A 14,221-nucleotide genomic window follows, 5' to 3' on the forward strand; every position below is an offset into this window, starting at 1 on the left:
GTTCAAGCATATAAATACTTCCCCCAGAAATCTCACACAGTCTTCATATATATTTCATGGTACAGATATATAAATCTGAAAGAAATAAAATAAACATTTTCCTTTGGATATATATAATCTTGTCATAGCAGAAATGCACACCTTATTTATATTTAGTTTAAGATAGCACTGCCATTACCTCTTTTGAGGTCATTTAATCCTTTATAAATAATATAGTTCATTATGACAGTGCCTTAGTGTCTTGAGGTAGATATAAATGGAGAAACTATAATAGAAATTAGTTTTGAAAAAAAATTACTGGAAAATTGTGCAAGCATAAAAAATTTGAAGATTGAGCAAGTTATCACCTAAATTTCTGTAAAACTGTAACTTGATTTAAATAGTTATGTTTTTTAGTGTGCATGTGTGTTTTTTGTGTGTAACTTTATATAATTTATATACATAAAATGGTTGTATATTTCAATATATATTAGAGTTAGTCTGATGGAAAGAGGTTGAACCCTTTGGAGTCAGCTGAGTTTTAACTCTGGTCATGCTACTTAAACTTATGGGTCTCATCTGCAAAATAAAAATAATATTAGTTTGCAGTATTATCATATTAAATGATAAAACAGTGCCTTTTACATAAAAATGCACAAGGAATGTTTTCACTGTCCCTTATTTCTTTAATTAAAAATAAAAATTGACAACTTTACAAAAATAGTTTTATACCTAACAGTTTTTTAAAATTCAGATCAATAGGGCAAGTTTTCATTGCTGTGTCTTTGTTTCTGCGGCCTCAATCCATTTTTTAGTTCTGTCATTACAATAGCTTGTATCTAATAGGACTTTTTGTTACAGGAGAGCTTTCTTTCACCTAAAAGAAGCTTATTTAAAAATAAGTAGAATTAGTTTTTGATACATAAATGTAATGTGCACAGCATCTTTTATATTCCCTTCACGTGACTGAATATAGGATAGAAACTCATTTCTAATGTGAAGTGTAAAATATAAAAATGTAAAAATATATTGGGGAACTTTTATTTTATTTTGTTAAACAATAAATGGATGCATTCAACTTACTTAAGCTTCTCTAGTCATCCAATAGGACATGTTTCTTTAAGCAAAGTGTTATGGGAACACAATCCTGTCTTTTTCTAGCGCACAATGGATGGTACCCCCAATGAACATGTATGTATAAGATATTTGTATTCATCAGGAAAAAGTACAAAAATATAAAAAGGAAACCATTCCCATTATTTGACTGTTTTTCTTTTCATTGACCAATTAGAAATGCTGGTACTCAGACACAATAATGGAAACATTTTCTTAATCTAATAATAATTTCCTTGCTTATTAGTGTTTATTTTCTTAACCATGAGGCATTTTAATGAACTCTGAATTTTCATGTAAAGTGGACTGTGATGAGGAGGACAAACTGTGATAAGAGACCGCTTGAAGCTGTGTTTACACAGCAAGCAATAATGTTTCTACAGAGGCTGATTTATTTTATAGATCAATAAAAATAGCAAAATTTTTGAAATGTATTTTTAAAAATTCATTAGTCACATACAGGTTTTCCTTTTTTTTTTTTTTTTTTTTGGAGGGAGGTATGGCTTCAAGAACCATGAACCAGCGGGGCCTGGTGGCATGCTCCTGTAATCCCAGGGGCTCAGGAGGCTGAGGCAGGAGGATTGCGAGTTCAAAGCCCGTCTACAAAAGCGAGGTGCTAGGCAACTCAGTGAGACCCTGTCTCTAAATAAAACACGAAATAGGGCTGGGGATGTGGCTCAATGGTTGAGTGCCCCTGAGTTCAATTTCCGAGACCAAAAAAGAACCATGATCCAGATCAATGGGGGCATATAGCAAAGGCTGCATACAAACCCCAGCCACTTTCTGTTGGCCACACTCTGCTGAGGTAGTAGACTTCACACGGACTGGCACTGATGCCACAGGACAGCAGCGGGGTCATGCCCATACAGTATTAGCAACACCCTCTTCCCACCTCAGCCTGGACTGTGGGTTGCCTATGGTCCTGCTGGTTCTGTGGCTTCTCAGAGCCTAAGCAATCCAGATAATAGCTGCTCCATGCCAGAATGTGCTCAATATGATGTCACATTTTAATGCTCACTTCAAGTCTAGCAAGAAGGTAAGTGTTATTGTTCTCATCTTAAAGAGGAGGAAAAAAGACTCAAATTCCAACCTGTTGTCTCCAAAGGCCACCCTCTTCCCTAACCATAGCTCTTGTATTCCCTTTAGGGAATACTAATGCTCAGTGACTGAGCATCAGGAAGTGTGAAAGTGAATCAGAATTTTTTATTTGTATGATTTTGTGAATCGAAGGTTATTTAAATTCCAGGTTTTCTTCCCCAAACATTATTTTCAAAATGTTGACAATTTCAAAGCCAAACAGTCTTTCATTTCCATTGAGACTGCAGCTTAGAGCCACAGAATCAATCTCTAGTTGATCAAGGACAAAAAAATTGACAGGGCAGTGAAGGTCAAGGCTCCCTTCCCCCAGTGCAGCACCTGCTTGTACAACAAGAAAATAAAAACTGTGTTGAATGATTGCAGGTCTGGGTAATGTGGTTTGGTGTTCATACCTTCACTCAGGTGGAGCCGGAGAAGTTGAAGACACTAACAGAAGGTTTAGAAGCCTACAGCCGAGCCCGGAAAAGAAACAGAAAGTAAGCACTTTTGTTTCCCCAATTTGTTTTTCAAGGATATGATTTACTGATTTTTCTTCAAGGAAAAATGAAATCTCACTGATCCGGTCCATGTTGTAACCTGTGTAAGTGCAGTTTAATAGCTATCACCAAAGAGGACCATTTTAGACAGGCCAAATTAACCATTCCAAAAATTATATTGTTTCCTAACAATTTGTGTTTTCACTCTGTGTGGGATTTACTTCTTTATCAGCTCTTTCCCCACTCCCTCCATCTCCTTGCCTCTCATTTAGCGGGAAAGAAAATATGATTGATGTTTCTTTAAACAGCAGTTAAATATGCTCCAGAAGTTTAGTTAGCTTATCCATTTGCAATTCAAATGCTTTGGTGGGGAGAATACATCCATTTGTACACATATAAAATATTTTGGCAGATTAGCTATTAGTCATAAAGATCCTAACTAATGATTTTTTATTGTGGCAGGGGTATGGACTTTAAAATAGGTTTTATTTGGAATTATAACAAGAAGTTGAACTTGGGCCATTATTTAATCAAGTTTTCCTGGATTTTTTTCTTGAGGAAAATGTAGTACAGATGAGAAGAAAATATTAGAAACCGTTTTTTACTACAATACAATGTCTTATGTATAATAATTATTATTTCATATGAACTTAGAAAACTACAAATGCACTTCTGTTTATGTACATAAAGTTCTTATAATATATCATTGGCATACCTGTACAGTTGCTATAAATCCCACATTATCAAACAACCTCGAATCTCATATTACTTTTTATTCACTTATGAAATGATCCTCACATCCTTCCCCCAAACATTTACACCTAGGCTGTCTTTTTGTATTTTATCATCATTTTAAAAGCATCACTTTAACTTATGTGTATATCAAGATTTATAAAATGGAGATTAGACTGATTAGTAGTATATCTTGCATAAAAGACTTAAATAATGATACCAATAATATCTACTAAAGGGCATGCTCTTGCCCTTTGTGGTGTTTTCAGTAATTCTTCTTAGTGGCACAGTTATAGAAGTCAATAAATCTTGGAGAGACTCCTCATCTCAATAGACTGTCTCATAAAAAGACAACAACCACAGGGTAACTCCTGTGTTCTTGTGTGCATACTCTTTGGTAGGCAGCACTAGGGCATTGTTTATTGTGAGGGCTGAGTAAACTGTCAGATAAATGCCGTACATGTCCAATGAAGATCACAGAAATCCAGGTCCCCTTCTGCTCTAACTAAAGTGGTACATCTCTTCAGAGGTTAGGGTATGTTAAGGCCAAAAAAATTAATAGCAGGTCTGCATGAAAGGAAGGAAGTTGCAAAACAGTCACATCACAAATTTTTAGTGGGCCAGTTGCTATAGAATATTCAATAGTACATATTTTTTTAGTGTAGAGATCCCCAAAATAATTCCACAGTGAAGAACATGCCAGTTATTTGGATTATAGGCAAAATAGAGTTTATAACACAGAAATGAAATAATGCCTCCAAATATTTAGATACACTGCCTTGAAATGAATTTCTTTTGCCCATAGATTTGCTGTTAATCAGTTTCTAAAATGTAATGAGTAACAAACAAAACACAACTTTAAAATCATTTCTTTACAACCAGTTTATTATGTGTGGTGAATTAATATGGGCACTATCTGAGGGAATTATCCTGATCATAACCAAAAACTTAGATTACATGTTGAAGAGGCAGAAAGAAAAAATATGAAGTAAATATTAGTAAAAAGCAGCTTTGTTGATCATACTATTATCTAACTAGTCTGACTTACCTTGTAGATACCCAGTAGAATACATTTTGCATATATAATTTCAAATCCATTAATTTTTTTCCTCCCAGTCACAAGATAGAACAGAATTACTGAGCCTATTTACAAATGAGGACACTCAGACCCAGATATCTTAAATAATTAGTTAAAAGTTACATAACTGATAAATGATACATTAAACTAAATAATTTATTTATTCCCAATTTAAGGAGACTAATTTAGAAAAAAAAATATCTGCCTGTGCCAGGCATACTGCTACTCCAGTCCCTGGAGCTCACTTCTAAGTAAAAGAACAGATACAGAAACAAATAAAATGTGAAGATAGCAACGATAGCAAGATATATAGTGTATTTGGGGATCATAGAGAAATGGCATTAAACCCAGGTAAAGAAAGGTTTCTAGAAATGATCTCTGAAGCAAGCCTTACACTCCCATAGGTTTTTAATGATTTCAATAATATCTATTAAAGGAAACCAGACCAAAATGGGGGGTGGAGTGGATAGTGTTTAGATAAGAACAGCACTTGGATTTGTAGGAAAGTATCAGATAGGAAGTTTTAAGAGATGTGGCCTGGGGTGTAAGCAGGAATCAGATCATGAAGGGCTTAGAAACAGCCAGTAAGATCTTTATCTTATTGGAAGTGCCTGAAGGGCTCAGATGGTTGGATTTTCACTTCAGATATGGATGTGGAAGAGAACAAATTTTAAGAAAACAGTATTGGAGACAGGGAAATCATCTAGGAGCTCATGCCAGAAGACAAGGGAGGAAGAGGACCCAAACCAAGAGGTGGGTAATAAGAATGGATAAGAATGAGAGTGGCCAAGAAATACTGAGGAGGTAAAATTGACAGAGCATGGTGATTGATCACAATGTGAAAGAGGCCAAACAATCAAGGACAGCTGTCAGGTTTTTAGCTTGGGTGACTTGATGGTGATGGAAACACTGACTGGTGTGGGAAGTACAGGGGAAAACTGATGAGTGCAGTTTGGGGAGCCTGTGGACTGGACTCACAATCCTGAAACTGGGAGAAGTGGTACTTGACAATGTGAAATAGCTGTAGTCACACAGAGATACTTTGATCACTTGACAAATCGTGGGCTAAGTATTGAATGCTGGAAAAAACTGAACACTTAACAGAGAGAACAAAGAAGATGGGAGGAGGAGAGGAGAATCAGGGGAAGTGGGTAAGGTCTTAGAAGACAAAGATTGAAAATTTCCTGGATGATGAAATGATGGACAGAAGTCCAGTAAGACAAGAACTGAACATCTCCATTGTTGGGCAGTTTGGAGACCACTTGTGGCCATACAGAGCAGTCTCCAGTATAGTGATAGGGGAACAAAGTACTCCTGGTTGAGGAGAGAATAAGAATAAGAAAGTAGAGGAGCAGATAGAGGCTATTTGCATTCATTTCTACACATGTAAAAAAATTCTTGGAAAAGAACAATGAAGAATCTTTCAGATGACAAAGATTTCACTGCTTTGGTAGAATGAGAAGAAAAGAGGAACCATCTAAGAAAGGAAGGTGGTGTTTGGAACGAGAGGGTTAAGAGGTTGGTTTTGACCCGGGTTCAGGTCCTATTCTGTGACCTTTGGGGATGTTGCTTGATCTCTTGAAGTCTAAATTCTTCATTTCTAAAACAGGAATATTACTTCCTATCTTGGGTTTGTTATAATATCCTTAACACAGTAGTTGGCTAATGATATTTAGTAGATGGCTATTTTTATTATAAAGAAACAAAAATATTTTTGCCAGTTGAAACATTCTAGCACTGTATTAGATATTTAGAACTTTATGTAGTTTTGTTTTGTTTTTTGTACTGGGGATTGAACCCATAGGCACTTAAACACTGAGCCGCATCCCAGCACCTCCCTCCCCTCACCTTTTAAAAGATCACTTATCTTTTATTACCATAATTCCTTAACAATGTTGAAACTGGGCCTAGCCTGTTTTTATATTTTATTTAGAGACAGGGACTTGCTAGAATTCATAATCCTCCTGCCTCAGCCTCCTGAGCAGCTGGGATTACAGACTTGCACCTGGCTCATGTAGTTGTTTGAATCCTTAAGATCTATCTTAATCCAAACTATACAATAAATAAATATCTTCAAACAGATGTACTAATTGCATCCTAATCATATAATTAGTATAAAATGTTTATGTAAAACATTATTCTGGGAATTTTGTACTTAAAAACATATAGCTTTATAAAAGAAAATTTTCATATCTTTTAGCTGTTATACTTTTCATTTAAATGAGGATCAAATCTTCTCTCAATATTTACAATTTTTTGATAGCCTGATATTTTATGAAGCTGCAAAGTGCTGAAGTGATAAAATAAATCTTATTTTCATGCTAAACCAAGAAATGATACTTAGCTTCTTTAATTTCTTAAATCTGCCTGCTTTCTGTATGTATTTGATTTTCAGACTATAGGGTTCTTGATTTTCAGGTCTCACTTAAATTTGTTCTGTTCTACCTGCAGTGAGTCACAGTCAATCTGAACTGTCACTGGAGTAGCATGCCATTTCTCAATTCCCTCCTATTTCTTGTATCATTCACAGATCTGTACCTGGCCTTTTCCCCCTCTAATTAGCGAAGATAAGGATAATGTGTGACAATATAGGCAATGAAGTTGAGAAGTGGCAATTATCTCCATTAATAATTAGAAAGGTGATTATATGAACATCTATTACTTAATCAAGTAGGTTTTAGAGTGTCCATTAGTAAAAATGTTTATTATTAAATGTCAGCAGGGAATAGAAAATAGTAGAGGAGACTCCATGGGGAGGCCCTCTAGACTGGAAGACTAAATTTTGACTAATTGTTCATTTCATGAACTCATGGAGTTTTTTCTTCCTCTTTTAAATTAATTCTTCCCTGACCTAACCAGTTAGTGTGAAAATTGGTTTACAGATTTGACATCTGGGAGAGTCTATCTTTACCTCTTGATTCTCATGATGTATTCAAATAATTTCATGCCCCACATCTATGCATTTATTTTTCTCTTCCAAAAGTAGTAATTTCTCCCTCTACTAATTGTTTTAACTTTATCACAGGCAAAACATTATACTAATTTCACTTAAGTTAATGCAAGGTTTTTAGAAACATTTTAAATATTTTGCTGAAGAAAAAGATGTGCTGGGGATTGAACCCAAGGCCTCACTCAAGTGGGCAAGCACTGCAGCAAGCCACATACAGGTTTATTTTAGATAATTATAACTTTTTAGATACAGTCAAATTTTTTTTTCAATAATAAGGATTATTAATTGTTTTGGTTTTTAACTTTTTTCATATTTTTAAAAATTTGTTCTTTTTAGATATACATGACAGTAGAGTGCATATTGACATTCTATACATACATTGAGTATAACTTATACTAATTAGCATCCCATTCTTGTGGTTGAACATGATGTGGAATTAACAGTGGTCATTTGTCATTACATGAACATAGAAAAGTTATGTCCAATTCATTCTACTGTCTTTCCCATTCTAAACCAGAAAGATTTTATAATCAAAAGATACAACAACTAAATATCATTTAAAACTGATTTCCATACTTTCCAAAAACAACAACAAAAAATATTAAGGATACATTTATTTAACACATTACACAAAGCATGATTTTTCTGGGACATTTGGTAGTGCATGATATTCTCAGAACCTTCAACAAACAGCCTTAAAAAGGTCCCAGCCTAACCTTAGCCAAACTCAGATGACCCTGCAGACACCTGAGATTGGGTTCCTTCTTATTCACTCAGGATCATGCTTCACAAACTCCTCAATGGAAAAACAACTCAGACTGACTCTCCAAGGTGGCCAGGACCCCTTAACACAGGAATGGGAATGTGAGTGAGAGACGATGCCTATGTGAGGAAACACTGAGCACTGGTTAGGAGAAATGAGTGCATTCTATCAACTTGAACAGTGCTCATAAATAATGGTAAAGGGAAAATGGGCAAGTATGTATGTATATCATGAAACCTGTGTGCATATAAAAAACATAGTATGATACTAACTCCTGCTCATGGATGCGTCATGTAAGATATGAAAACAGACCAGAAGCTGGGGAGGAACATAGGAAAGAATGTGACTGGAAATTGTGGAGAGATGGGAAGTCCATTTTTTTTCTTTTTAAATAAAACTTAAAGAAAATATGTAGTTTATTGACAGTTCATTCTGGAGAGGGAATGTATTAGGGTCATTATTTATTCTGTGCTCTTTTCTATATTGTTTAAATTTCTAAAAATGAATAAGAAAAATATAAAAGCTAAAGGTTATCTAACAAGGCCAGCAAGCCAGAGAGGGATGGTGCTATATTGCTCTTATAATTTGGTTAAAACAAGTACACTCAGTCTTTCCTTTTGGTTAGACTGACTTAAGTGCATACATGTCTTCCAAAATATAGGACCAACCATGTTCGTTTTGGACAAATGTTTTTATTTAGCAAGCATATGCAGCTTTCATAGTGTGCCTAGAAATGTAACACTCAGGGGTAGAAAACTCAAGAGTTCTCTAAGGTGCAGAAATATGAAGTGAAATATATAAATTGTCCAGTCATGGTATGAGGGCAGTGGTGAACCGAAAGGCCTCATCTGAAGTTCAAAATGTTTCTGCGCATACTGCGCTAGCCAAACTAAATGGGACTGTGAGGAAAATCCTCCCACAACTACAAATTTGCAATCTCCATGTGATGCTGAGATGGGACTTAACTCTTGGAAAACCATATGACTAGTATTACCTCTGCAGCTTTTCTAGTAAATGTCCTATCAAGATAAATGAAATGGGGCTGGGGTTGTGACTCAGAGATAGAACGCTTGCCTGGTGTGTGTGAGGTTCTATTCTCAGCAGAACATATAAATAAGTAAATTAAATAAAGGTCCATCAACACCTAATTATATATATTCACAATATTTGAGTATTCACAATAATTGAGTAATTATTTACATGCATAAAGGAGGAAAAACAAGTTAGCAGGATGAGCAAAGGGTGAAAAACCACAGAGAGGGATAATGTGGATTCGCCTGATTTTAGTAATCAGCGCAAGAGCTTCATAGGTAGTTTCAGAAATGACAGATGTGTGTTATTCAGTCCAAATATACATGATAGAATGCTGAGAAGAGAGAAAAAGTCAAAGGAGTGATAGGTACCCTGAAAACCATTATTCTTTATCCGTTCAAATAGTTACATTTTTGGGGGCTTTAGGGAAAATATGGTGAGGAACAGGCTCAAAGCCACAGGTGTGGCAAGTTAAAAAGAAATTTCTCACCTGTTAAGAATTTTAGCCTTTACTTGCTCAATTCCAGAAGCTAGGATGCTCCAAAGAGGGCAGAGGGAGCTCCCTAGTGGCCAGAGCCTGTAGTTCAGCCCCTCCGCCCTTCAAGCCACAAATTGGCAGATGGCAGCCAGAGAAAAGGCAGTGCATAGCAGGCTGGATTCAGGGAGTCTGAGTTGCATTGGTGGGTGGGAAAAGAGGCCCCCAGCCCAGTTTTTTCCCAAATCACCAGACTATGGAAGTAGCATGTAGAAGGGGAAAGAATTCATTTCTCTCCACTTCATATGTTCAATTTTCTTAGTAGCTTTCTGGCTTTAGTCATTAGTATTCAGTGATAAGAAACATAAAGTAACGTTTTGTCATCTGAATTTTCCAAATGTGAATATAAATTGACTTTCTCTGGTGGCATTGGTACTTTTGTTTTCTACTTAGGGAATTAAATTGAAATTTTTGTTTCTTCAATTTATTAAACTGCTGTGTTGTTTTCATTAATTCCAGAAGTGGGAAGCTAAATAACCATTTAGAAGCTGCTATTCATGAGGCCATGAGTGAACTGGACAAAATGTCTGGGACTGTAAGTTAATTTGTTTTTCCATTATACTGTGTTTCTTTGAAAATAAATTGTATTACACTTTTTGGCAAAGTCTCTCAAATATTGTCAAGCAACCCATGCAGCAATTCTAAATTACTAGACTAAGAAAGAAGACTGATATCAGGAAAGATTCAAAGTCATTTAAGAAAAAATAACCTAAAAAATTAACAACATCCTTTTTTCTGAGATAAGTAACTTTTGGTTTTCTATATAACCTTCTTTAAAATGTGAACAACAATATATTGAAGTTTAAACAACAGCTTTCTGCATTGACTTTGTTAATGGCAGTAGCCATTAGTGCTACCTAAATATTCAGTAATGCAAATTTCACTCTGTCCATTGGACAAAAAAGTGAAATTGAAAAGTTGGGTCAAGATCAAGCGTATTTAGACCTTTCATTTTCCACCTACTGTTACCTTAAAAATATTTGGCACAAAATTATATTGTTAAATTATAAACTATAAACTCGAGTTTTAAAGTAGTATCTACTTTTTTTTACAATTTTTATTGAACTGTGCATATAGTAGTGTTGAATGTGAGTTTAATTATTATCATTTCATTCACATATTGATTCATATAAATACTCAAAATATAATTTTAATAGTCTCTAAAAAGTGTGACTTATCTACAGCTATATAGCAATGAAAGGTAACTTCTTTTATTTGATGTTTGAATTAGCAAGATTATCTGAATTTCAACAACCTATCTAATGGCTACGTAATGATAAATGGAAGTTACAGATTGAAAAAAAATGTTAGGATTCGTATGGGCTTAAGAAATTTTGTGATCCAACTCATCATTTCATAAATAGGGAGATTGAGACACTGAGACATTAAATTTCCCTGTAGAATTATAGGAAAGGTCTAGATCAGGGATTAGAAACTCAAAAGTCTTCTAGGGTCAAGCAAATAATATTAGGCATGAGAACAACAGCAATTGGAATGGACCGAGAAAGGCCAGAAAAGTGCACTGGTTACAGTAGGCTACCTACAGGCTTCCAGTCCTGGGAACCCCACCTGGCAAAGGCCATTGTTCACTTGAGTTTGGTCCTGGCGGAGGACACTGTTATTCTACACAGTCATTCAGGGACCCAGATCCTCTCTATATCAAGTATCTGCCATTCCTCAGGACATCAGAGTGATCCCTATATCCTTTGCATCCAGTCCAAGCAGGTGAAAGAATAATGTGTGCAGAGGACTGTCAGCATAGTTCCCATGGGCCTGGCTCAATTATATGCCACCTTAAGGAAGTGGACAAGACACTGTGGTAGGCAATGTGCCTGCCCAGAAAAAACATAAAATGGGTTTGGTCGTCATCTCATTACTCTCTGCCTCAGGACATTTGACCTTTGTGGTCAATGGGCATCTCAGAGTGATGAGAACCATGCAGCGTGGGGTACATTCTCCTGGAGTTCCTTCTTCCACACTCCAGCAGATGTTAGCCATGTGGGAATCTATGTTAGTGTGGTAAGATCGCACCATTTTTCATGACAATTTTGAAAAAATCAAATAAAATACCCTTTTAGGCCACATTTAGTTTACAGTCTTGAATAAAGATTTCTGTCTTCAATTATAGAGAGCCTTCAGTTAAGGTTTTCCATTATAGTTAATCTTTTTTTTTTTTTCTTTAGCTGTAGATGGACACAGTACCTTTATCTTTATGTTGTGCTGAGGATTAAACCCAGAACTTCACCCATGCTAGGCTAGGCAAGCATTCTACCTCTGAGCCTCAATCCCAGCCCTATAGTTATTTTTTAAAATGTATTTAGAGAGGATTAGGAGGAAGAGGCAGTTTGAAGAACTCATAAACATTATTTTAAATTTTTAAATATTATCTTCAGATAGCATTCTGCATTTGACTAGCATTAGCCTCTACTGTTAGCTAAACTCCACCCCTCCCTATGCTGGAGATGGAACCCAGGGCCCTGCCTCACATTCTAGGAAAGCACTCTACCACTGAGTTAAATATCCAGCTCCTAAATATTAATTTTAAAATGTATAATCCAGCCAATTTGTAGTAAACCTCAAGAGCCGATTGTGCGCATCTCTTCCCTAACTTAAGTTCTGTGACATCACATTGGTAGGTTGCATTTGCCATGGTGGAAATATTTACACCACAGAAATTGGCAAGTGCTACAGTGGATTTGTGTTCAAGTTAAGAATTTGCTGTGCCACTGCCTTGGGCCCATCCTGCCTTTCCTGGGTCTTGATCTTGCTCCCTCAGTAGACACATTACAATGTGAGGCACCTGATTACCCCATCACTACCCCTCAACATCATATCTGCTATCTAATGTTCTAGTGCTATTCAATCTCTGCTCAATGAGATGCACAGCCTTCAATGCTGCTAGTTCCTGCATTTCTCTAAAGATGAGCTCAATTGAATAAATGAAGCAAATTATGTTATATGCATTTTTAATATGTCACAATGAGCTCCACTATTATATATAACTATAATGCACTAATAAAAACATTAACATTCTTAAAAAGAATCAATTGCTCTTCCTAGACTACACAAGCTCAGACGTGCCAACAGATGGTAGTGATAGTCTGTTTTCCATCTTGATTCTTCTCAGAAACAAACATCCTTGGGCTGAGCTATGTGTGTTCTGATCTTTGACACTTCTTAGTAGTTGTAAAATAAGTAAGGTGATAAACATGTCAGGTATGTATTTACACACTTTTCCAGGCTGTAGAGAAATTGGTGATCTAGTGCCCTCTGGCAAACAGACTTCATTTTTGAATGTACAGGGGGGATAGCAACTGTGTGCTGACTTCCCCACACAATGGCTTTCTTCAGTTCTTCCTTGTGTTCCACTGTTTACTGGAGACCCCAGAATGTTGCTCTGCTTATCAGTTTCTAGGATTCTCTAACCTTTAACTGACTGTCGGCACATTAAGGTCTTGGGAAAGATTCTAAACACCTCAGGATATCAGTGATTGAAAGTGAAAATCAGAGTCTGTTCCCTATCCTACTTCTTTACCAGAAATCATATAGTGATTGTGATTTCAACCACTTTTGTTATTGTTTTCACCTTTTTATTTCCAGGTTCACCAAATCCCACAGGGAGACAGACAGATGAGACCCCCCAAGCCCAAGAGGAGGAAGATCTCCAGATAACAGAGACTACTCCACTAATGCCCAGTGTTTATCAAAGGAACATGCACAGATGTATCTGTATATAGGTATTGATATGGCCACAGTTATATCAATATTTAAACTATGGCAGATAGTTACCACCACAGGGTGCTAAAAGAAGCAGTGATACAAAAGTTGTTTGATCAGGAAGGATAATGAATGCTGGAAAAACTAATCACAGTCCCTCTATGATGAAAGTGATCAATGGTCAAGAGATTACTGAGAAACTCTTTTTCTATAATACTAAAATTGTGATTATAAGAAATAGTCCAAATGTTTCTGAAAAATTTTCAATGTTGTATATAGAAAGTACAGAATTTCATGGTGATATCAGAAATGTAAATATTGTACAATATTGTCATGTACAAGCGTACCTAATGCACACTTTATCTTTTATTGTACAAAGAAATAGTGTACAAAATCCTTTTGGTTTCTATGGAGTACACCTACCAGAGACTACCAGTGTAAAGTGATAAATAAAAATACAACCTAAATGCTTTTCTATGATAATGTAAAAGATGCTGTTTTTGTATTTAACAGCAGAGAAAAGGCATGATGATGTAATATCTGAATTATGACATACACTGCACACCACTGAGTGTCCATTTATATTGTCTATTTGGAATGAACCTTGCCTGGAAGCACTGGACTCAACTTTAGGTGTCTAGGAAATTGCATCCTTACAGATTTGTAAAGGGATGAGGGCTCACAGGTCTAAATTAAGAATTCAGAAACTGCAACCATTTGTTGCATATTTTTTTTACCTAAGTTTTAA

At 35.8% G+C, this 14,221-nt stretch overlaps 1 protein-coding gene across 1 annotated transcript in view; it reads left to right on the top strand.

Moving 5' to 3' along the window:
* The window catches only part of Mbd5 (methyl-CpG binding domain protein 5), a 402,700-nt gene extending 388,777 nt beyond the window's left edge, over positions 1–13,923 (top strand). The window contains exons 17-19 of the mRNA XM_077802477.1: positions 2,554–2,666; positions 10,216–10,291; positions 13,357–13,923. Of these exons, the coding sequence (XP_077658603.1) occupies positions 2,554–2,666; positions 10,216–10,291; positions 13,357–13,428 (261 nt within the window). The 3' untranslated portion in view covers positions 13,429–13,923. The remainder of the gene's footprint in view (positions 1–2,553; positions 2,667–10,215; positions 10,292–13,356) is intronic.
* Positions 13,924–14,221: the final 298 nt, after the last annotated feature.

The sequence above is a fragment of the Urocitellus parryii genome, chromosome 1, assembly GCF_045843805.1.
Source record: "Urocitellus parryii isolate mUroPar1 chromosome 1, mUroPar1.hap1, whole genome shotgun sequence".
Lineage (NCBI taxonomy): Eukaryota > Metazoa > Chordata > Mammalia > Rodentia > Sciuridae > Urocitellus > Urocitellus parryii.